The sequence below is a fragment of the Callorhinchus milii genome, unplaced genomic scaffold, assembly GCF_018977255.1.
Source record: "Callorhinchus milii isolate IMCB2004 unplaced genomic scaffold, IMCB_Cmil_1.0 Scaffold5, whole genome shotgun sequence".
Lineage (NCBI taxonomy): Eukaryota > Metazoa > Chordata > Chondrichthyes > Chimaeriformes > Callorhinchidae > Callorhinchus > Callorhinchus milii.
Window position 1 is genome coordinate 47,476,953 of NW_024704746.1, and position 25,300 is coordinate 47,502,252.

Consider the following 25,300-nt stretch of genomic DNA (forward strand, 5'->3'; position numbering starts at 1 on the left):
GGAGATTTTTTTAAAGATAATCATTTGGGAATAAAATACAATTGAAATGGCCCCCTGATATCTTTTGAAATCACAATTCATAGTTATTCTCTGCATTCTGGAGAATGGAGAAAAATTAGTTATGTTCCTGTATTATATAAAGTGGACAGTTGGGTACGAAGGCAGATTACTTTATAAGAAAGTCCGAGAAAATCGTTACCCAGTATCTCAAATAGTGCAGGTTTACTTTCACTGAAATCAAGGTGAAAAACTAAATATTTTTGGAGTTTTAAATATAAGGTGAAGTTGAATTAGTCATTCAGAACAAAAATGTTCGGGAAAGGGAAATGAAGAGTAAGATAATTTTATAATTGAAATAGTTAAGTGAAAAGATTGTCCTTACTTCATTTCAAGCACTTCCTCGAGGTGTTTCCTCCTTTCAGTACGTAGGTTCGTGAGATGGGCTTCCTTTTCTGCAAGGGACTGCTGAGTAGAGGATAGTTTGGCTTTCATCATCTCCAGCTCCTGTTTCACTTTTTCCATAGCTGCCAATAACTCTTCCACCTTCATAACCAATAATTTAAAAGTAACAATGAAACATTAAACACAGTTCAATGTTAACATTTACGATAATATTCACTCAACCACCCTGCTGTAAATGCTAAAATGGCATACATTTAGACAAACACTCATGTTACAATTTATAAATTATATAATTCATGGTTCCCATTGATTCATAGCTTTCCAAACACTCTCCTAACTTCTCAGTGGTCAAATTCTACCACATTGTGTGGGTAAGCAATATAGAAGAGAAAGGTTCCATGTCCTGTCTCAAATCTGTACTAAGTTAATTCATCTCTGGTAGAGCAGCAATAGCAAATTAGTTGCAGAATCAAAGACTTGGGATAGTCAGTTTTGATCACTTTTCTGTGATTCCTACAGAAATCTTATTAGATGTGGACATTGGATAAGGAGAGGTTCTGATTTGGTTCTGATGCCCATATGATCAAAATCGCCTGTTGTCACTCACATATGAAGAAACATCAGCTGGGGAAAGTACTGGTGCCCCAGAAATTATTTTCCCTTTTTTTGTGCTTGGCATCTCTCTGTGATGACACGAGGGGAAATGTAAGAGATTTCTTGTCCTACACAGCACTGTGTTGAAAACGTGTTTCACTCATGCAATTTGGTATGATTTATACTTTGTACATGCAATGAATTTCTGAGTAGTGACAGTGCAATAGCAAGCATAGGTCTTTCATAAGACACTCAATACAAATCTATATTTCTGACACCAACTGCAGCGTTCCTAAAAATAATTAGTCCTAATGCACCTCAGCTGTTTCTACAGTTCTAAAACTGTCACTTCTAATTATGTATCTTACAAAAACATTTAAATTATACAAATGATTTAAAAAAAGCATGTACATCACTTCAGTTTTAATTTGCATTTATTGAGATATCTAATGAAATAATGAAGAGAAACCTCTTTAAAAATTGTTGTGTGTAAACACCTACAAACATTCTGAATTAACTCCCCATCTTTCACCCTCTGAAAATAAGAACAAGGAACAACAACAACAAAATTACATTTGTATAGCGCCTTTCATGTCGGGAGGACGTCCCAAGGAGCTGGGAAACCAACACTCTTCCCAGTTGGGATAGAAATTATGATTAAATGTAAATATGAAACTCTTTACCATCTAAAGTTCAGCCATATGACTAACTTCAATCCATTTGGCCTGAGTAAGTTCCTTACCGGGCACATTTGTTTATTATTCTGTGGTAGGTTGGACTGCACACCTCATAGAGAATTGCAGCCATTTTTCAACTTATTGGGACACATTGAGCATTTTCTTTGCTGAATGCAAAAGGTTTTTCAAAAAGTGCAATGAGTCTTTCCTCATTTGTAGCTCACAGCATGAATTTGAGTCAAATAGTTATTAGATTTAGCCCAAATAATTATTAGATTTTCTCAGTTCTTCCTCTTACCATTTCTCCTTCCCAAGACAGATTTTCATCAGTTTTGGATTGAGGAGAGAAGGGTTATTTCCACAGTACGCAAACACTCCTTTGGACAAAATAGCCTAGGTATCCATTCATCTGATTTGTGGGGAGCTCTGCAGTTTAGATGATCCCAATTCTTCAAATGAAAAAAAAACTTGCAAATGTCATATAGGTGGAGGTTAATGTTTCTGGCATTATTAACCCTTTGTTTACTGTACAAATTATGCTTTCAGTATCAAAGGGCACTTTGTAGGTTCTGATTAGAACATAGTAGCTGAAATTAGTAATAAAAAAGGAGCCTGTGAACAATCAAAAACACTTTATTCGAGTTTCAACGTGATGACAGGTTGTATGGAATTCTGGAGTTTCGTCAGCTGCACGGTAGTAAAACAAAATGACAGAAAAGGTTGCCAGAACAGCCTGAAAACACTTAACAGTAGGATGTTACATTCTACTCCACAAGGTCAAGATCAAGTTCTCGTCTCCAACAAATGTCAAGCTCAACTGTCCTCACCAGGGTTAGATTTTCAAGTTTCCATCCACTAGCTTTAAAAACCAGCAGTATACATCAGGATAAGTGGAAAATGTAAGGATTATTATTATTAAAAGTGGAAGGATATTTCAAAACTTGCAGAAATTGCAGACAGTGTTGCAAACTGTTGAGTGGACTGGAAAGGTGGGGAAGAGGAAATGAGGGTTTGTACACAGAGTAAAACGGGAAAGGAAGCAGTTGTGCAAAGGCCAAAGAGAAGGATTATGCAGAAAGCATAGAGAGTTTGAAAGAGGTTGTGCAGAGGGCAAAAGGAGGTGGAGAGTGAAGGGGGAAGAGAGAGGGAGTGTGTGGTAGCAGTTGACATGGTTTTAACACAAGTCAAAAATGTCATAATAATTCTTGATTGCAGACAAACGCCTGCTGTCTGGAGTTACAAATTTTACAGATGTAAACCTGAGCATAAAGTAGAGAACTCAGTGATTCAAAACACCAAAAAAGGTATGTAAAATCATGCCTTTTTAAAAAAAATTGTAGATTTCTAATTGAATTTTCTCACCACAGTGAACTTTTTTGTATATTCACAAAAACAGCTGTTTACCACAGGCTAAAGCATTCTTTGAAATGATCTTAAAGGGCAACAGCTTGTTTTAATACCAAAAACACAAGGTGGTGCAATGCTGCCAGCTGCAAACACTGAATGGTACTGCTCTTAGAAAGACTCTCTATTATACAGTCATAGTAATAATATAATTCTCAGCAGACAGCAGAGCAGGAATTTAAATCTGTGGCACAGTCTATGTAGAAAAGTTGGTAAGAAATTTCTTGGACTGAAAGCAAAGGCAAAGTACATCAAAACCAAATGTGCAGTTTCATAAATCAGTTTCAGGAGGAAAGAAAATTTACCCTCAAACAAATATCATCCAAAGCATATAAAGAAAGCTGAATTATTACAAAACCTGTGCCAGTTGCATTTTCTAAAAGGAGTTAAAATATCACATTTCAGTTTTTCCTGGAAGAAAGCAATTATTTTACAACCAGGTCTCAATAATATTTATCTCTGAATGTAAATATGCAAGAGAATCAGCTCTGATGTATCAAAGGAATAAGCAAAGCAGTACAGGTGGTTATACAATGGCTGGCAGGAGGCAGGACAGGTGTTTTTTTGGAAAGGTGGGGAATTATTTGCAGCTCTTAAATACCATAAAAACAGCTTAAAGTACTGCTGGACTGAATGATAGCAATTGGCAGAGTCTATTACAGACTCCTGCTGCGGAGGGCAAGGGAAATACTTAATGACAGCATCAGCTGTTAACGAACAGCAACATTGCTACTTCATAAAAATTAAGCAGGTATATATTGTAAAATCTGATGTATTTAGTTCTGCATACATTTTTATATCTTAGTGAAAGGATAGCATCAACAACAGGGCATATCAAAATGGCAACTATGTTATTGGGTTGGACTGGATTTGCGAAACTGCTGCTTAAGTCTAGTTTCAAATATCACTAGAGCAACAACTAAAAAAGCAGTCTCTCATCTTTAAGATATGTTACTTTCTAAACTCAGAAAAGTATCATGGAATGTAAGAGAATGGATTCCATCATTAAGTGTCAATTATTCTAACCAAGACGGACTCAGTCATTTCCGCCCCAGCACCAATTGCCACCAAAACCATTATCCATGCTTTTGTTATTTTCCACTTTGATTTCTACAATGCACTCCTCACCGGTCTCTCCAGTTCCACATCCGTAAAATTCAGCTAATTAAAAATTATTTTGCGCATATACCCTCCCCCCACCACCATCATCATCACAGTTCTACAATTCCCCTTCAAAAGGGAAAATAATTTGTTTAACCTTATACAATATAATAACTTAAGAAAACAAGTCAAGTGGGGGAGGGAGTTTCATTTTACACACTAACCTGCAATTTCTCAATGATTCACCTGCATGTCAGGCATTCAGTTAACAGATGAAACTTCCCTCCCCGCCCTCAGCTGGATGAATAATACAACAGTCCCAAATATACCTGGATATCTTCATGTAAATCTAAAGCAGCTCCAAGATGCTACCCTGCGCATGTTGTTGAAAAGAAAAATGTCTTTATGGAAGGTCAAAAGCCAGTGGTGTACTTCCATAATACTGAAATCACATATAAGTAAATGCAATAGACCATTAGGATACACTTTGTTACTTGCATTGGTCTATGTGCTGGGAAACAAAGGTGGCTATCAAATGCTTTTCCTTGAATATGGTGGTGCCCCTTTAACACAGACTGACTGAAAAGTGTCAGGGTCACCTTGTTTTAATTAATGTTCTACCTCTTTCTAATGATATGTGCTGTAGACAGTTTGTGTACATAGAGTTTGGGTAAAATAAGAAGCTTTTGTTTAAGGGCAATTATGGTCTAGGGACCAGAATATAATTTTAAAGTGGTATAGCTTTGACAACACAAAGTCTGTGACCGGTGAGTGTTGCAACAGAAAAGGCAGGATAGGGTCACTTGGGTCCTGGAGTGTGAACCAAGTGATGCACTGGAAGGGGAGGAGATTGGAAATGGAGGGAAAAGGTATCAAGTGTTACATTGGAAAGGGGTGGAGTTAAAAAAATAGAAGGATGGGGTTCATTAAACTCAGGGTCACTCTATTTCTTAAAGTTGCAACCTTATTCAGTGAGGGAGAGACACAAATAGGTTACTACGGAAGTCAGCTGTCTGGTAGTTCAAAGGACGCTGAATGAAGCATCCCAATGTTGCCCTATAAGATATTGGGATTACCTGTCGTCGTGTTAATTCTTATTTAGTGGAGTTTCACTCAGAGAGGAAACTTGCACCACACAGAGAAGGATCTCGACAGAGGCCACCTAGTACACAGTGCTCTATGTCATGACTTGGGTATACATTTAGGATTGGGAACCGTCGCAAAGGCATTAAGTATTAAAACACATAGATGCCATAACGCAGTGAGATTTTCAGTCATAATTCAGGTGGTAAAGTCAAGCAGTCAAGTGAAAACTAATTTTCAGAATTCACCAGAAAAAAGATTGAACAGTAGACAGAGGGTTACTGCAATCTCATATAATTGCACATGATTGGAAATTATGGAATACTTCAGGGGAAAGAAGGAAAGTTAAAATGGCATAGACACCTTGGACCATAATTTATTTTGCTAACTATCAACTTGTAACAGAGTAATCAAGGATCTGCTCAGTATTGTACGATATTATTGTATTGTTGCATACTTATTGACATTTATACTAAAGAGCATCAATTGCATCCCCTACCATTCCCAACATCAGACATAGTTTTAAATACAAAGCACTTATGGAGTCTGGTTGATTTAACACAGGCTGCATGTAAGGCTGCTAACTGCCCTGTTCTCACATTTGCCCAGGTCCAAGGATTTGTGGACAACTAATTCACTCAGCAATAAGTCTGCACAATCATGCAAGACCTAAAAATGAAAATAAGTTGGTAATTTATAATGCAGATAGCATTGTGAAATACTTGCTTCATTGGTCTATGAATAAAGAGGGAGAGGGGGTTCAGATAGAGAAAAAGAAGAAACAAGTGATCGTTGGACAGAATATGTACATAATAATTTTGCATGTCCTCTGTATCAGCTTTATTACCTTACTGCAAAATCAGGTTTGAATAACAATTCTCTTTCTCATTATCTTTTGTTCCAAATCAAAACTTTACTTGATCAACAATAACCACAAAAGCATAGCATCAAATGATTGCTTACAGATATTTCCTGTGCAGATAGAATTGCTTTGTTCCTGAGTACTCTAAAGACTTTAAAATTCTTATTATAAAAACAAAGGATTCATAGCATAGAAAGTTAGAATTGATTTAACTTTAGTCACCAATTAAATTGGGAAATGGGAATCATATGGCATTGCAAGTCTTCATTCTAACTTAGCTGGTATTCTTCAGGCTGCTGAATCCATCAGCCTGTGTTTCAAACTTATTGAAACATATTTATTGCACTCTATTCACACAAGACAGGGAAATGTTTATCTTTTTGAAAATTGGGAAGATTGATTGGATCCAGTTTGACAGCCAGTTAAGATTGCCATGTGCTTGGGTCGCACTCCAGCTATAACTATCAGGGTCTCATAGTGAAGACCAATGGTGTGGTGTTGGCCACTCACCTCCGAATGGGGATAGGGTGGGGAGGAGTTCTTTCTCCAAACCCAATACAATATACATTATATTGCTGAGAACCAGCCCATGGTGCAATGTTGACGTAAACACTGGGATTTATAGGGGATTCTTCTTCATTGATTTATTGGGACTGGTAAATGGATGTTTATTTTGAAGTTGAAATGTTGCCTACAAGGATGGAGCCATGGAGTGAGTGACCAATTTATTTATACATATTTATGGAAGGGATTGTTATCCCAGCTAGCGATCTGCCAATCGACTAACAACCAAGTTCCTTCTTACTGTAAGGTAAACAGAGGCGTATGGAGCAAGGAAACTTGCTTAAGATTTCGCCCTTCCCGGGAATTGAACCCGGGTTCTCTCACTTGCGAGACGAGTACTAAACACAAGCTAATACCCGACCATACTGGCACTCAGTATAATAACACATTAATGTTGCAGCCATGGATGAGAGAAAATACATAGAAAAAATAAGTTTCAAATATTTGAACTTCAGAGTGATTTAACCTGATACAGTTGATCTCCTAACAAAGGCATTTCAGTGAATGGAACATGGGAAAACTGATTCCAAGAGACAAAAAACTTAATCAGTAGGCTTTACTGTATCAGTATCAATCAGACTTCCATATGCACAACTTTCTTTAAATCATTATCATAAAGATCGTGGTTTCAGTTTACCTCTGGAACACACAGTTCAGACAGAATGTGTCAAGGTTCCTGCACGTAGAGGCACAGGAATTGGCCATGAATCATTTTATTCGTTCATGGCAGCTCTTTATCTTTTTAATCTAATTTCCCTGCCTTTTTATTTACCTTTACTTCCCAAGTATCTATTCATCTTCCTTTTAAGTACCTCATTTGGTTCTGCCAATGCCAATATGAATTTTTAAGTGGAAGAAGTCTGGTACAAACTCAATCCAACTCCCAAAAGGCAAAAAATCCACAGCACAAATCAACCTTGTACACTGGTAATTTGTTTTATCGATGAAGTTCAAAACATTTTTAAGTACATTTAGCCTTTGTTGAAGTCAATAAAAGGCTTCAGTATTTGCACGTGTTGAACAACTACATTGTTGAGCTGAAACTTCAAAGGATGAAGACACATTGGAGCTATATACTGGATAGGTCAACACCAAAGGAAAGGTTTCCTTAAGGCAATATTTTAAAAAAAATAGTACCTTTGGCCTTCACTCACAAGTAACCCAACTGTATGATGGCACCAGAGTAGACATTTAGCACGTTTTTCTTTTTTGTGCTGCTCTATGAGAAAGCAAGGGACCATGGAAGAAACACAGCTATCCCAGAATTCACTGAACTCTTCAAACGCTTGTTATAAAGACTCTGTTTATAAGTGGGCAGTTCTACTCCCCATTTACTAAGAATTACCTAGCTTCCAGTTTGCATCATCCCAGTGTACATTTCAAATAAGAAGCTCATTTGGTTGGGAGCTCCAAGTGCAATCACACTCTCTATCATTCTGTGGTGCAGAGTCTGATAATATCATCCTAAAGACAGCCTTTAGAAATCAGTCCTGAAAGAATGCTAGTCAAAACAGTGAATCCAACATTTAGACAGCTTTTAAAATATCAAAAGTACAAAAACTCAGTGGGACTGGAATTGTGCCGAGTCTGAGTTTGTAAGACTATTTTGCTTAAATTTTAAGATTTTGTAGAATTGTGAAAAATTCTTTCTTCATTTGGAAGCCAGTTCTTTTTAGTAACTGCTCATAATCTCCTCACAGTCTGTTGTCTTAAAAGTCCTGGGCACTCACATCTCCTGGGAGCTCCCAACCAAATGAGCTTTTTATTTGAAATGTACCCTGGGATGATGCAGAACAAAAAAGGAATTTAAAGTTGATGATAAATCTTTGCAACAGTTTGACTTTTAGGAAGGGGAGTGCATTAGTGGAGTACATTGACTCTAAACTAGCACAGTTATATAAAGAGTGGAAGACAGAAACATGACAATAGAAATTAGAGATGGAAATAACAGACAGCAGAAAATAATGTGAATGAACAAGAAATAAAAGAAGAGAAAGATGCTTCCCATACCTTGAACCATTTAAAGGCAAAGTGGTTGGAGTCATGCAAACTTTCATTAACATGCTTCGTATAGGCAATGTGTCGCATGATGGGAAAAAAGAGAAGTATGCAAAGCAGATTAGTCCAAGAACAGGAGCAGTAGAAAAGCACAGTGCTAATTGGTGAATCTATTATTTCCACACCATTTCAATATATATAATATATATTGCATTCAGCTTTTAGCATATTGTTCAATTTAGTCTTACCGTTGAAGTTACTTTTCTGTAGTTCTTAAAAAAAACTTGCAGAAAATCAGGTTAAAAAATAAAGCTGCATTTAAGAAATTCTGGATGCTCTGAAATACCACATAAATAGAGTAATTCTACTTCAAGGGAGAATTTCTGAACAATATTGGAAGACTCATATTGAGGCGTGCAAATTCTTGCCACAAGGTAAAAATCCTATTACCCTGTTTAATGAATAAAAACTCTTGAATAAGATATGCAAATTGTATAATAACAAAATACAATTTTGTCATAAAGTCATAAAATGACCATAGATTCAATTTGTATAATTGTAATTTCGTTTGATAATTTGATAACACATTTAGTGTGCTTTCATATCTAGGAAATGTTTTTTTTTATCACAACTACTATTTTAATGAATCTATTTTTCTTCCTGGCCTTCATCACACATGATTCAACAGTCAAAAGGGTTAATGGACAACCTTAGGAACTTAGGAGCAGGAGTAGATCTTTCTATTAGATCATAGTTAATCTGTACCTGAACTCAAATTATCCATCTTCGCCCCATATCCCTTGATACCCTTACCTAACACAAATCTATCCAATTCAGTCTTGAAAATTTCAACGGATCCAGCATCCAAAGCCTTTTGAGGGAGTGTTCCTGATTTCCACTACCCTTTGCGTGAAAAAATGCTTCCTGATTTCACTTCTAAATAGACCAGCTCTAATTTTATGATTATGGCCCCTGGATTCCCCCACAAGAGGAAATAGTTTATCTGGAGCTATCCTATCGAATCCCTTGTCTTCAAATTCCTCGACTCCTCTGCAGCCCCCTAGCTCTCTGACCTCCTCTCTCCTCAAAACAGTACCCGTTGTCTTCGTTCCTCTGGATAATAATAATAATAATAATAATCCTTGCATTTGATATAGCGCTTTTCACGTCGGGAGGACGTCCCAAAGCGCTTCACAGAATACACTGTAAAGTGAATTGACTGTATATTTGTGGGATCTAGCCTCCTCCTTGTCCCCCGAGTCCTCCGCTCCACCCTTGGCGGCCATGCCGTCAATCACTATGCCCCGAGGCTCTGGAACTCCCTTCCTCACTCCCTTTGCCTCGTCCCTTCTCTTCCTACTTCCAGGTCTCTGCTGAAGACCTTTCTTTTCGACCGCACCTTTGGTCACCTTCCTCCCCCTCCCCCTGGCTTGGTCCCGGGATCCGTTACTGTGAAGCGCTCTGAGACGCCGTAAGGCGTGGAGGGCGCTATATAAATCCAAGTTGTTGTTGTTTATCATTGTAAATACCTCAATCAGATCAGCCCTCAACCTTCTAAACTCAAGGGACTAGACCAAGTTTACACAATCATAGACCAAGTTTACACAATCATAGACCAAGTTTACACAATCGCATCATAGTTTCACCCTTTAAGACCTGGTATCAATCTGGTGAGTCTGCACTGCACCTCCTCCAAGGCCAATATATCTTTCCTGAGGTGCAGTGCCCAAAACTGAACTCAGTACTCTAGATGGGGTCTGACCAAGGCTCTGTACAGCTGAACCATCATTTCCTCACTTTTGCATTCCAGCCCCCTTGAGATAAAGGCCAACAATCGATTAGCCTTTTTAACTACTTTATGTAAACTACTAGTTTTTAGTGATTTGTGTTAATGGACACTCTTCCAATATTTCTTTACTCCTCCACAGTCCTTATTTTCTCACCATGAAGAAAATATTCTGTTTTGTCCTTTTTGGATTCATTTGTGGGTCTTGGTGAGGAAGAATCCAGCCCATGCTCCTTGGATGGGGTCTAGCAACTCGAGCAGAGTTTAGAAGAGTGCGTTTCAGCTCCAGAAATCTACCGGAGGATCTACATTTTATAAGACCTGATGAATCATTAATCTCTTATAGATTGTGATGTCAGTCTTTCCAGTCCTCCATTGATGTAACTTAAAATGTACATTTGTCACAAAGAAAATGTTTTGGATGTTTTTCAGGTTAATGTAAAGCTGTAACAGAAATGTGGAACGAGTGTTTCTACATTTATCAAGAAGCAAAATGATACTTAAGAGTTGATTTTTTCATCAGCAAAACAATATGTACATTGCCATACACAACGTGATCTAAGTACAGTAAGCTTGTGAAAGACTAAAGTAGCTCAACCAACCAACCAAGAGGATATCTCAAAGCGCTTAAAACATTGACCGTAAAGTGTAATGACTGTGTATATTGTAGGCAAATATAAATGTAGAGCAATGTAATTATGGGAATATCATTGTGCAGAACTGCAGATTGGTGCTCACTTATGGATTCATGACACAATGGAGAGGTTTCAGAGCAAAGAACAGGGATGGAAAGAATAGAGAGAATGAGGTAGAGAAAAATTGGGGTAAAATCCTTTGCAACATTGCATAAAACCTGACATCCACCATGATTATGTTGCAACAAAACAACAACCTGCACATCTATCAAACCACAGTATCCCATCAGGATGTACTCACAATACAACAAAGAACTTGTGTCCACAACACAAATGTAAAATACATGATACAATTGTATTATCTGCTACGTAATATATCTGCTTTACATGTCGAGATGCTTTATTACCGTTAATGTTTTTCTCAACACCAGACAGGAAACTTTTCTGGCATAACCTACATTCACACTTCACATTGTTTGAATTCTTGATTACTGTAACACATTCTTGAGTGGATGTACACTCCACCTTACCAGGCCAGTCAGGAACCTTGGAGTCTTGTTTGACCCTCAACTATTCTTTCTACCCCACATCCGTGCCATGTCCCGCTCTGCATCCCCCACCTCCGCAACATCGCCCGGCTCCGCCAGTACCGACGCCGAGACCCTCGTACACAGATTCGTAACATCCAGGCTTGACTATGCAAACTCTTTGCTTGTTGGCCTCCCCAACTCCTCCCTTCAGGCTGCAGATCATCCAGAACTCTGCAGCCCGTGTCCTCTCCTGCACCAGGCTCCATGACCCTATCACCCCCATCCTCTCCTGACTCCACTGGTTTCCCATCACACAGAGGATACAGTTCAAGATCCTGGTCCTCACCTTCAAAGCCCTCCATGGCCTTGCTCCCCCCTACCTCTGCGACCTTCTAACCATCTACCAACCTGCCCGCTCCCTCTGCTCAGCGGGCTCCGGCCTGATTCACATCCCCCATCTTGTCCCCCACCATTGGTAAGCAGGCCTTCTGCCACTCTGCACCCACCTCTGGAACTCAGTCCCTCTGCCTCGCCTCCTTCAAGACCCCTCTCAAGAACCTTCTCTTTGACCGTGCCTTTGGTCACTCTCCTTCCCCCACTGCTCTCTACGCTCCCCAATCCCAACCTCCAGCTCAGGTCCGAAATGCTGATTATCCAACACCTTAGGATGTCCTCCTGAAGTGAAACGTGCTATACAAATGTTATTTTGTTGTTGTTGTACCTTTTATAGTAATTCTACTTCATATAATTCATAATCAATCATCACAAACTGATAAACATGCAAAATATATATATACACCATGGACTCTTTTAATTAAAAATCAGATTAGATTTTTGATTTGAAGTGTGACTGCAGATATCAACGGGTTTCCAGAGTACTTTGGAATACAGGTTGTACATATTTTCAATGCTACTGATACATGTTGAAATTCTGTTTTTTTAAATTAAAGGGTCAGGTTGACAACATTTATAATGCAGGATATATCAGTTCTAGTTGACACCAGCAGAAAAATTCTAGTGCTGGTTACAAATAGTTCTATGAAAGAATGTAATAATTTTAATAGTTAGCTTCAATGGTAGAGAAAGATGCGATACATAAAAAAAAGCTCAGTTCTGAAAGTGTACTTGAATAGCAGAGATACAATTGGTGAATGGAAGGTTGAATTATGGTAATAGCAATTACTACAGACCTGCTTTTCAGAAGAGTTTCTGGCAGACTCTTCCTGTGCGAGCACCATTTCACGTTCTGCTGTGATTTGTACACTCTCCCGCAGAGCCTCCTCCAACTCCTCAATCCTGTCATCCTTCTGTCGTAAGGTATCCTGATCAAAATTAAAAACAATGAATAAATTATTTGAGTGATCTAGAAGTATAAATTTTACTTGGGTCTGGATTTACTCTATTTATGCAGCATGAAGCTGGTTTTCTGGTAAGTTATTTTAAGAACTATAAAACCCAGCTTCAAAGTGAAGACTGGATTCAACAATTTGTCAAATCCTGCCTGCTGTGAAACGCTAAGAAAATAAGATTAAATCTAAACCCAGATGAAATTCTCCTCCCCTCACTGGTGGCCAGGTTGCTGCTGATATTACTTCCTGCACAATGAGCTGCGTATTCCTGCACCACAAAGATCATATCCTGTGCAATGCTTATATGAGCAGGAAGTGCTGCTGACATCAGTTTGCAAACAACAACAACTTGCATTTATATAGCACCCCTCAAGCAGGCTAGCATCCCAGAGCACTTAAATGTACGTGTATAGTGCATAGGAAGTGATGTTAAAAGTGGATAGGAACTTGCTTATAAATTTCCATACACTTGTAAAATTATACACTTGTAACATTATAAGTCACAAATGTTCTTGTGTCTTGAAACTGTGAAGTTAAAATATCACAACACAGTATATTGACAGAATGAATCAGAGTTGATGCTAGTTTGCATTCCTTCCCATAATGTTAGCTGCTGCAAAATTGATTTTAAATTAAAACCATTATCTAAATTAAACATTAAAAAGTGGAAACTTTAAGTCAGTAATTTGTGCTGACTTTAAATTGGGCTTACACACTTTGAAGCAGAAAAGTCAGGCACAGGTGAACTTCCATTCCTCTTATCAAGTCTCCTTTAAGCCAAGCAGTTACTCATGGTTTTGACTACCCAACAGAACAAGAACACTTCTGTGAACAGACTGCTTATAGTCTGTTCAACAAACATGATTATACAATATAGAGAGGATATAGGAAATATATGTGAAATATAGGAGATAAACTGCTAGATAATTGCTGCAAATGATGCTTATTGAATAAAGTAATTTAATACTTTTTTTTGCAACCAACACATATCTATACAATTCATGAATTGGAACCCCACCACAGGAAAACAGTTATTGATTGGGAAGAGCTGCAGACAAGAGAAAGAGGTCACGAAGTTCAGATATCAACCTTTAACATGTACAAGTTATTTGCAAACAGCCTGCTGTGAGTTTACTGCTTACTTGGAACAGGCTTAACAATGAAAAAGACACAGTTAAAAGGGTTTATAATCATTCTCTCTGTGTCCTCTTCAAGTAAGCTTTACAGAGAAGGGGTTCCTAATGGAGGGTTGAACCACATTTGATTCACTGCTAAAGTGATGTCAATTGGCCACTGAGAACAGGTCTTTCAAAGGTGCAATGATGTCTTGGAAAAGTGTCTTGCATGTCATTTTATAAGATGTGTCAAAAGAGCAGTGCAATAATTGGATTGGGAATGTAATTGCAATGTGAACTTAGTCATTGGACAACATAGTCATTGGACAACTGACTTTGAAGTCCCTGTTCAGAGCAGTTTCTACATTATTGAGGCAAAATGAAAGAGGGAGGAAAGATAAATCCCAATTAAGGTCAGCAGCAGTTTGCTTACCCACTTTCCATAAAATATATATTCAATACCCAGGTTGAAATTTAAATTGATTGTACTGCCTTCTCTTGCTCACGGTGATTGTGAAGATTAGAGCGGGTCAAATCCAACACAGGACATACATTTCTAACAAATTCAATTTCAACCACTGCATCTAAAGCCCTTGAAAGTCTCACTGAACTATGTTTCTTTGAGACAAGCCACCCTAGGTTATGAGGGAGGGGAAGTAAACAATCAATTTGATCTTAATGGATATACACGCTAGAATTTGATATTTACTCAAGATTTATTTCTTATACAAAGCAATTGTCAGAATAAGGTCATAGAATGGTAAGTAAATTGAGAATATGTCTGGAAAATGACTCACCGAACTCCAAGATCACAAATTGAAATTATAACACTCATTTATACTTTATTCAGTAATATTTTTGGGATTCGTTTCCGTAAACCTTAATGGAAAGTTTCTGGCAGTAGTACATATTAAGCATTCTTTTAATTTTGAGTTGTGCATTTGAAACAGTAATTATATCTGCGGTTAGCTGATGTTATTGGGATGGTTTATTTTAGTAAAAAGACAATGTATAAATGTTGTCTTGAAATTCCTTAAGTTCATTCTTGTAGTTTGCAGTGTCGGAAGAACCAGAAGATTGAATGAATGTCAGTATCTTGAGTGTAACAAACTCACTGTTAAACTAGTCTTACGTCTGTTACCTAGGCCTATGTTCCAATCACTGTCCATTCTGTCTGTCCATTCAAGCCTCAATAGTGTGGATTATAATAATCATGAACTGTCAACATAAAACAATCCTCTCAAAAATCAGAACGAAACCCAAAGAAATCTCACAATAGGTTTGTAGAGAAAAGCATCCCAAAAATAAGATCAATGAATAAAATACAAAGTGCCGTGACACATTCAAAATCAACAAGCTGGAATCTGGGTCAATGGCTCAATGACATTCGATGACAAACATTCAGGTATCCCAGGGAATTAAACCTTTACCTTAGGATTTCTTTCTCATTATGTTACGCATGAACATGAATGTGAACAGGACAAAGAGTGATATTATACTGAAAACAAATATCTAAATTCTGAATCATGTGTTACAAGATCAGGTGAATCAGCACAAAACTAGGATTTCTGATTTAATTAAAGTATTGTCATGTTTTAAGTAGATCTGTGCCCCTTCCTTTGTCTCTCCCTAACCCTAAATGCTGTGCAAATCATTGACAGAGCATTCGCAAGAGACTTAAAAACCCTTTCAAGCTCCCGCTAAAGACATCCTAGATAAAGCCATCTTTGTCAGTTCCATGCAGCTTGGAAGATTGCAGTTAAGGTGGAATTATTCACCACAGAAACCCTAAGGGCAATCAGCCGGCTCAAGAAAGAAAACGTCTGCTGTGGTTGCAAGCTGGCCAGGTAGCAACCCAAACTGTGATTTCCCAGCAATCGAATCACATGCCGAAACTCACTGGCTTTATGTAGACATAAATAATAGTCACTTGGGTGTGAAATTGTAGGATGACAGGAAAAATAAGTCAAAATGCCTCGAGGAGAAAACTGACAAGAGTAAAAAAAAATTCCCTTGTTGCAAATTGAGAAACTATTTTGCCATATGTCACAACATTTATCCTTTTGGCCTCTCCAAGATTTCAAACAAAGTATAATTTGTGACAAATTATATATTTTACAAATCTGTGTCCATTCATTCAAAATGGCAAATTTTAAAATGGCAAACCAAGCACAGTAATGTTGTGAAAGCCTCTATTTACTTTAAACTTAAATACGACTTTTTATAAAATAGTATGTTTCACAAAAAATCAGTGGAAAATTCTTCAATTCAGTCTTAATTTAGAACTGTGGAAACTGCCTTCTATAAACCACCTCCAATAAAACTGGATTTAACAAAATTCCACAATCTTGTACCAGCTCAGATTTTCTGAGAAAATAGTTTTACAGGCAAGCACTCCCAATCGTGACTTAACACTTTCTCATACTGGTGGGAAAGTGGCTGAGATTGCATCTTCTTTAAGATGGTCAGGTAGAGAATGGAATCATATGCATTTGGAAACTAAAAGTAAATTGTGCCAGCTGAATAGCCTTCATCCATTAATTTAATTACCTCCTCAAAGAATTCCAGTAGATTTATGAGGCATAACCTATTGATGCTGAAACCTTGGAAACACTTATGGCCTGATGGTAGATAAACTGTTCTGTAATTCCTCAATTGATGTCTCAATTCCATTTTGCAAATTAGGATTATATTATATTGCTAAAATCCAATATTCAGCTCCAAACAAATGAACCATGAAAACATTTCCTCCAGAATTCAAGGTTACATTCCATAGAGTCCAGATGCCCACATCCTGCAAACATTTTATGCACCCAGTTCTTTCGTAATACTGTACATGTTTTACTGATTTCTACATAAGAAATAGACTCCTGAGCTCTGCAGTTTTCAGCTGTGAAGAAATCATTTAATTAACCATTTCCTCATACACCATTATATTTCTAAAAGTCCTAATCTCTGCAGTTGATTTGATGTTTTCAAGTCAGAGGACATCTCAATTTGTTTCACAGGATATCTTGTAAAATATAATCACTGTATTTTTGTAGGAAAACATGGCAGGCAATCTGCACACAACAGTGTCCCCAAAATATTCATGAAATAATTGACCAATTTTATTTTGGGGATTGTTGGCTAAGACATCGGGATATCTCTCCTCTTTAGATTCGTACTTGGGATCTTTAATGTCCACCTGAACAGGTAGATGGAACCTTGGTTTAGCATTTATTCTGAAAGATGTTACCTCCAACAATGCAGTCCAAGAAATTAAAATCGTGGAATTTTTTCATTTTAAAAATAGCACTGCATTGGAATGTTAACCTGAACTAATTGAGGTCAAAGTCCCAAACTGGGACTGTTCCATGTTTCCCGCCCGACCCACCCTACATTCGGTGGCCGGGCTTTCAGGCTCTCTGCCCCCAAACTCTGGAACTCCATCCCACGGTCCCTTCGCCTTGCTTCCTCCCTTGCATCCTTCAAGGCTGTTCTCAAGACCCTTCTCTTCGATCAACAACAACTTGGATTTATATAGCGTCCTCCACGCCGGATGGTGTCTCAGAGCACTTCACAGTAACAGATCCCAGGGCCTAGCCAGGGGGAGGGGGTGGAAGGTGACCAAAGGCGCGGTCGAAAAGAAAGGTCTTCAGCAGAGACCTGAAAATAGGAAGAGAGGGAGCGAGGCGAAGGGAGTGAGGAAGGGAGTTCCAGAGCCTCGGGGCATAGTGGCTGAAGGCACGACTGCCGAGGGTGGAGCGGAGGACTCGGGGACAAGGAGGAAGCCAGACCCAGAGGAACGAAGGCAACGAGCACTGTTTTGAAGAGAGAGGTCAGAGAGATAAGGGGGTGCAGAGGAGTGGAGAGATTTGAAGACAAGGGTGAGGATCTTGAAGTCGATCCTCTCTGGGACAGTTAGCCAGTGCAGTCTGGCAAGGACTGGGGTAATCGGGGAGCAGAGTTTGGTGTGGGTGAGAATGCGGGCAACAGAGTTTTGAGTAATCTGGATTTTGTGGATCATGGTGGAGGGGAGGCCAGCGACGAGGGCGTTAGAATAGTCCAGCCGAGAGGTGACAAAGGCATGGACCAGGAGTTCAGCGGCTTTCGGAGAGAGGTATTGGCGGAGACAGGCGATGTGTTGGAAGTGGAAGAAGGCGGTGCTAGTGAGGGACCGGATGTGGGGGAGGAAGGATAATTGGGGGTCAAACTTGACGCCTAGGTTTGCGTACAGGGTCAGAGAGTTTTAAGGGGAGGTTGGGTAGGTGGAGGAGGTGAGAACCGTGAGATTTTAGACGTCGATCAGAGCCAAAGAGTATGGCTTCCGTCTTGTCAACGTTCAGCTGAAGGAAGTTTGCTCTCATCCAGACCCTGAGGTCTCACAGGCAGGCTGACAGGGGACTGGGGGTCGCAAAGAGAGGTGGAAAAATAGAGTTGGGTGTCGTCCCCACACATGTGGAAATGTACACCATGTCTGCGGATGACATCCCCAAGAAGAAGTGTGTAGATCAGAAAGAGTAGGGGGCCAAGGATGGATCCTTGGAGTACCCCGCAGGTAACCGGGTGAGAGCGGGAGGAGAAGCCGTTTGTGCAGATGTACTGATGGCGGTTTGTGAGGTAGGACTAGAACCAGGTGAGTACAGTCCCACTGAGGTGGATGACAGAGGAAAGGCGGTGGAGGAGGATGGCGTGATCGACTGTGTCGAACGCGGCAGAGAGGTCCAGGAGGACAAGGAGGCAGAGGGAGCCCTGGTCACAGATAGAGAGGATGTCGTTTGAGACTTTCACAAGTGCAGTCTCTATACTGTGGGCAGGGCGGAAACCGGACTGGAGGGGTTCGAAGAGGGAGTGGGAGGAGAGGTGTGCACGAAGTTGATTGGCAACAACGCGTTCTAGGACTTTTGCGAGGAAGGGCAGGTTAGAAATAGGGCGGTAATGGATGGGGTTTGAGGGATCTAGTGAAGGTTTCTTGAGGAGGGGGGTGATGACAGCAGTTTTGAGGGGGGCAGGGACTGATCCGGAGGAGAGGGACTGGTTGATGATGTCAGCCAGTAGTGGGCAGAGAAGGGGAGCTGGGTGACCAGCAAGTTGGTGGGGAGGGGTCGAGGCAGCAGGTGATGGGTTTCATAGAGATGATGGTAGGTGAGAGGGAGAAGGGAGTGATGGGGAGGAAGGAATGTAGGATGGGGGTGGTGGTAGGAACAGATGATGGGGAGGTTGAGGGGGACGGAGAGGGCATGGTGGTGGGTGACAAGATGCAGGTAGATGAGGCTACCTGGCGGATGTTAAGTATTTTCAAAGAGAAGAAGTCCATGACCTCCTTGGCATTTGATATGAAGATTGAGGAGGCCTGAGGGGGGACACAGAGGAGGATGTGGGTAGTGGGAAAAAGGATTTTAGGGTTGTGTTTAGAAATTGTGCCTTTGGTGGCCCTCCCACCTCTCTGCCTTCCCTCACCCCTAAACCACTCTTCCCCCGTGCTCGGGCCCCGATACCTGATTGTTCAGCACTTTGGGACGTCCTCCCAATGTGAAAGGCGCTCTACAAATGTAATTTTGTAGTTGTGGTTGTTGTAAGTGTGTGTGTGAGTGAAGTCAAAATCGGGCAAAGTAAGCACAGTAATGTTGCGAAAGTTGTATTTACTTTAAACATAAATATAACTTTTCATAAAATAGTATGTTGAACACTACATAAGGAAGTGTCTTCCAAGGCTGTAACACTTATCGGGAACCAGATAACACCAACATACCACTAATGCTTCATTCTCACAGCTTAAGAGTGAAATTATCTGAAATAAGATACCAGTTTGGAACGAGGCAGCAAGACAAGATGGGGCACATTAAAAAGTATGTTTTCACAAAGAAGGTAATTAACAGCTGGAAGTGTTACGAGATTGGTGATAGAAGTCACATTCAAGTTCCCAAAGTCATTATTGAGAAACATTAAGCATCTCTTGAGAAATTTTCCATATGAGAGGGGAAAGGCTAAAAATAATGCTTAGAAATGTAAGTGGGTTTTGTTTAATTACCCTCACATACCTTATAGTGGTCTGATATAAAGCACTGTTGGCAGGGGGATGTGTGCACATAAAATACTAGCGCTCTTGAAAGCGAAGAGTACATGCTACAGTTCAGAGAATTAAAAAAAAATTGTGGAAGATTTTCATTTAAAACAAGGGTAAAGTTACTACCACATTCCAGTTCTTCTACTACCCTGAATCCACAAGGAAATCTTTACCACAAGAGTTGACTTCAAATAAATAAATGTAAAATGCACACAATTTACCAATAATAAACCTTACATTTGGCAAGAGTAAGAATATATAAAAATAATTTACTTCTTTCTTGACTCAACTATTTGCCTGCAGCCCACAATTATTTTAATTGAGTATTAAATCAAGCAGTTTCTTGTCTCAGCTGAAAACATGCTTTTGGCAATCGTCGAGTTCTCACTTTTCGTCACAAGTCTAGCTGTTATCTTTATTAGCAAAATGAGAACATGTTTTGACCCAAAATATTTATTGACAAAGATGTGACCTGGCAAATTCTTCGTCAGGTCAATGTGCAACTATACCAACATATAGACTAATGTAAAGCTTGTGACCTTGAAAGGAATTTGTGAATTTGAACTATTTTTCCATCAGAATCATGTGTGCTAAATATAGCCATTACATATAAAAAGATTAATAGTGAAACGGCTCCAGTTTCATGTTTTAATTATGATAAATGAAGTGGACTGAAAGAAAATAATCATAACGTGCAAGGTTTAAATTGTTATAAAAGAAAGGCCAAAGGCAAGTTAGATATACTGACCATAAAAAANGTTAAGGATCCTGAGGGAAATGAAAATGTATGTTCTACACCTCTATTTTTGATGCCTCTACTTACTTGGTCTCGGGCACAAAAACAACAATTTTTTTTAAACTTTCTCTCTCCCTCCTCCAACCCCTGGGAAAAAACAATTGTGCCACAGTTTGGTGCCTCCCACAATCCAAAGACCAAAACTCAGTTGCTATCTGAAGTGAGTAAATAATGTGATAAGGCCAACATCCAATTGGTCTTTTTGACTTTTTTTTAAACCTGTGAATTGAGTATCAGTAATCTGTAAAGCTGAATACCTTTGCTCATCCAACTAATACTTCCCCATTCAGAAAATATTCCAATTTTTCATGCACTACTTCACATTTTATTTAATAAATAATAATCTTTGCATTTGCCTTATCACATCCAGAGGACATCCCAAGGTGCTGAACGACATGATAAGGCGCTATATCAAATGCCAGGATTATTATTATTATCTGCCATATCATCTCAGCCTACTCACTTTGTCTATATCCCGTTGCAATTTTATATCACTTACTTTGCCTCCTTGCTTTGTGTCACCTGTGAACTTGGATATGGAACTGCTGCTTCTTCATCCAGGTCATTTACTAATATTGCGAGCAGCTTTGGCCCCAGCACTGTGGCCCCTGGGGAACCCCAACTGTCACTGCATGCCGATCAGAGAGTGTGCCCTTTTTCTCGACTCTCTGCCTTCTGCCCCCAACCAATTTCCTATCCATGTCACAATGCTTCCTCTAATTCAATGCCACTTTATTCTATTCAATAATATTTTATGTTGCACCTTATCAAATGCTTTTTAAAAATCAAAATAAACAACATCAATTGATTCTCCACTGCTTGGACTGCATCGACTTCCTCAAAAAACACCGCAAACTTTGTCAAACTACGAAATCATGCTGATTTCCTGATCAGTTCAAGTTCGTCTAAATGCTTGGTTACCTTATCCCTCATAAAGGACTCCAATATGTTTACTACAACATCTAATGCCCTTCATGAAGGATAGCGACCCAGAGCTACTACCAATGACGTTGACCTTACTGACCTGCAGCTTGTTTTGTCCCTCCCTCCTTTCTTAAATAACGGTGTGACATTTGCAATTTTCCAATCCACAGGCATGATTCTTAAATCCAGAGAATTTTGAAAGGTTCGGGTGGTGGAAACCGATTTGATAACAACTTTTAAGAGAGAAGTAGATAATTATTTGGGGAGGACAAGTTTGCAGGGCTGTGGGGAGAGAGCAGGAGAGTGGGGTTGAATTGGATAGCTCTTTTTAAATAGCCGGCACAGACACGATGGGCTGAATAACCTCCTTCTGTGCTGTATAATTCTATGATTCATCGACCTGATTTATCCATTAAAATTTGTCTGTTATTTTAAAAAATACTTTAATCCCATAAAGTTTCTCCACTTCACTTATATTGTGATTTACCTATATGTCTGGGATCACATCTTCTTCCTTTACTTTGAAGACAGACCCAAATATTATTTCATAGCTCTGCCTTTTCCCCGTTTCTCATGAAATCTTTGCCATTTGCTGGAAGAATTCATGAGTCAAAAGGAAAATGTAAGTAAACAATTATTTTTATTTTCTCAAGGTTTATACATTATTTTGTCAAACATTGGAGGTTACAACCACCCTGCCATGCAGCCCTTCTGACAAGGTGAATACAGGCAATCTGTTTCGAGCCTTTGCCAATGCCACTCATATCAGCTGTAAGGAGATTGATGTCTCCAATGAGAATGCAAACTTGCTAAGAGGGAAATCAGGACAGAGGGAAGCAGAAGAGCCCAAACCATAAGAAATCTGCCACTGTAATCACTGAACAAAGAATAAACTAAGTGTCTTGTTTTTAAAATATAAATTTCAGATCATAGTTTAACAATGGAATTCTTTTGAGAAAAATTTCAAAATAATTTTCCCAAAGCCCTTTTCATGATCTGTGCAATTATTTAACTGAGGATTTGGAAGATTAGTGAGCTCCACATCTGATTGTAATTTTTTATGTCTGCTTTCAACTAGATGAAGACATATGGAACTGCCAGCACCTCTGCTCCTTTTTCACACTGCAGGGTGTGAACTGTCATGGCTGAAACTTGATAGCCAGACTACTGTGGATAGTCAACTTTCATAACATCCCCTTCGCAGCAGGGCATTTTCAATTGAAGGCCAAGATATAAATCTGGAACACCAGTAATTTCCTTTCAAATAAAGTCAACTTGGTTGTTTAAAAAGAGAGAAAAGAATTAAACTGAGCAAAATATAAAATGATTGTTTCAGTATTTCCTTTTTTGATTACGGTAAAGCAGAACAAATGGTAATACAATAACTTTCCTTCCATCACACACTTCCCCGCCTCCTTCCTTCTCGTGAGAGTCCCCGGGGCTTCAATGATGAAAAGAAGCTATGGCTTAAGTAGCACAGAGGTTATTAATGCCCTCCCAGCAGGTTGCTTTGGCTCATTCTCACACATAAAACTTTGTTCTTCCTCAACTGCATCTGCCGACCTAACCCAAGTCTCTGTTGAAAGATAGAGTATCACCAATAGAAACTCTAAAAAAAATTAATCAAAGTTGAGTGATTTAGGATTAAATTCAACAACCTTATTTTAAGGATTCATTTCAACAGCCTATTATGTTCCACCCCACATATTTCTATATTTTAGAATCCTATGTTTGAGCAGTTAATGTTGGTAGCATATTCTTCTTGCTGCCTTCTCCAATTTTAGTCTTTATTTTCCAAATTAGAATTTATCTGCTGTATTCATAGGTTTTTTNGTGACTAGAGTATTTTGCAAATAATATGATTGGACACATTCCCATTGAAAGATAGTTTGGTGAATATTCTCCAGTGTATTTCTACTCATTACATTAGGAACTGACAGTTTTCACCCTTTGTACAATATACCAGTATTAATGTGGCCCAGTGTTTAACTAGTGAAATACAATTTTTTTAAGATCTAAAAGGTGTTTTGGAGGAACCTTTACATAGAGGCGGTGGGAATTTGGAAATCAATGATTGGTTTTGTGTGCTGTGAAGTAAAGTTTCACTTATTAGATTTCCCTCTGTAACAACAACAAAAAATTATATTTGTACAGCGCCTTTCACATTCAGGAGGAAATCTAGAACGCGAGAGACTCTAATCCAGCTCATCTTGCCATCCTTTGCCATGGATGAGACACAACTAACGCTGCATACTATATTAATAACAACTGTGCGCAATTGGCTGCTACGTTTCACCCACAAAACCACTTTACAGTATATTCTGTGAAGCGCTTTGTGATGTCTCAATGATGTGATAAGGTGCTATATCAAATGCAAGGATTATTATTATAATGTTTCTCTTGACATAACGTACATAGGATATCACTTCACATCTGCTAGACATTCTATGATGGGTTGCGGTAGAGAGAATGTTGTCGAGACAGAATCAATAGGGATGTTTAAATGAGAGACAGATAGTTGGGAAGTGGAGATATGAAAGGGTATGATGAAAATATCGACTCAAAACTGAGATAAAAAGTGTATCAGTGTACCATAGTCAGCATAAGAGGGAACTTGTGGTACAAGTTTCTTAAAGAAACACGAAGCTGGGAAATGAAAATGTAAAACTAGGAGGTAAAATACAAAGAAATTACAAAATCTCTACTGGCATAGTGTTAAAAATATCATTGTATAAATGTTATGAGCTGTATGATTTAATTTTTGGCATTAGTGATAGCCCTTGACCTGTAAAACCTGCTCAAACTTATTGCCAAGGCTCACATATAATTAATAGCCACTTGAATGGAATACCAAGGGATTCACGCTGGACTTGAACTGTCCCCCAGTGGGAATTAAATGCTTTGGCGGGATGGGGGGGAAGGAAGAATGGTGAACAAAAATTCATAGTTAGAAATGAAACAAAACAATTACAATCCTTACATTTGAGATAATGCCTTATCACATCATTAAGACGTGCCAAAGAGCTTCACAGGATATACTGGAAAGTGGATTGGCTGTGTATTTTTGTGAGTGAACAAGGCAACCAATTTGCGCACAGTTACGTTCCATAAACAGCCATGGAGTCAATGACCAATTTTAATTCAGAAGACTGTTGTCCAGGGCACCAGGATAAATTCTCTTCTCTTTTTCGAATAGTGCCGTGGGATCTTTAGTGTCCACTTCATTAGGCAGATAAGACCTCATCCGAAGGACGGCACCTCCGACAATGGAGCACTACACCAACTCTGCACTGGAGTGTCAGAATAAATTACATGGATGCTGCAAACTCCGATTCAGTTACAGCTTAACCTGTCCCCTTGTCCCACTTCCAAAATTAGGCTCATATTTGGTTGAATTAAAGTTACATATCAGGTTTCAGTTTACGATTCTG

General features: G+C 39.0%; 1 protein-coding gene across 5 annotated transcripts in view; it reads right to left on the reverse strand.

Annotated features, from left to right (window-relative positions):
• Positions 1–25,300, reverse strand: part of erc1b (ELKS/RAB6-interacting/CAST family member 1b) — a 432,645-nt gene that overhangs the window by 220,129 nt on the left and 187,216 nt on the right. For all 5 annotated transcript variants that reach the window (XM_007898509.2, XM_007898508.2, XM_007898513.2 and 2 more), the window contains 2 exons: positions 12,827–12,958; positions 383–543 (listed from right to left, as the gene is read on the reverse strand). In XM_007898509.2, the coding sequence (XP_007896700.2) occupies positions 383–543; positions 12,827–12,958 (293 nt within the window). The remainder of the gene's footprint in view (positions 1–382; positions 544–12,826; positions 12,959–25,300) is intronic.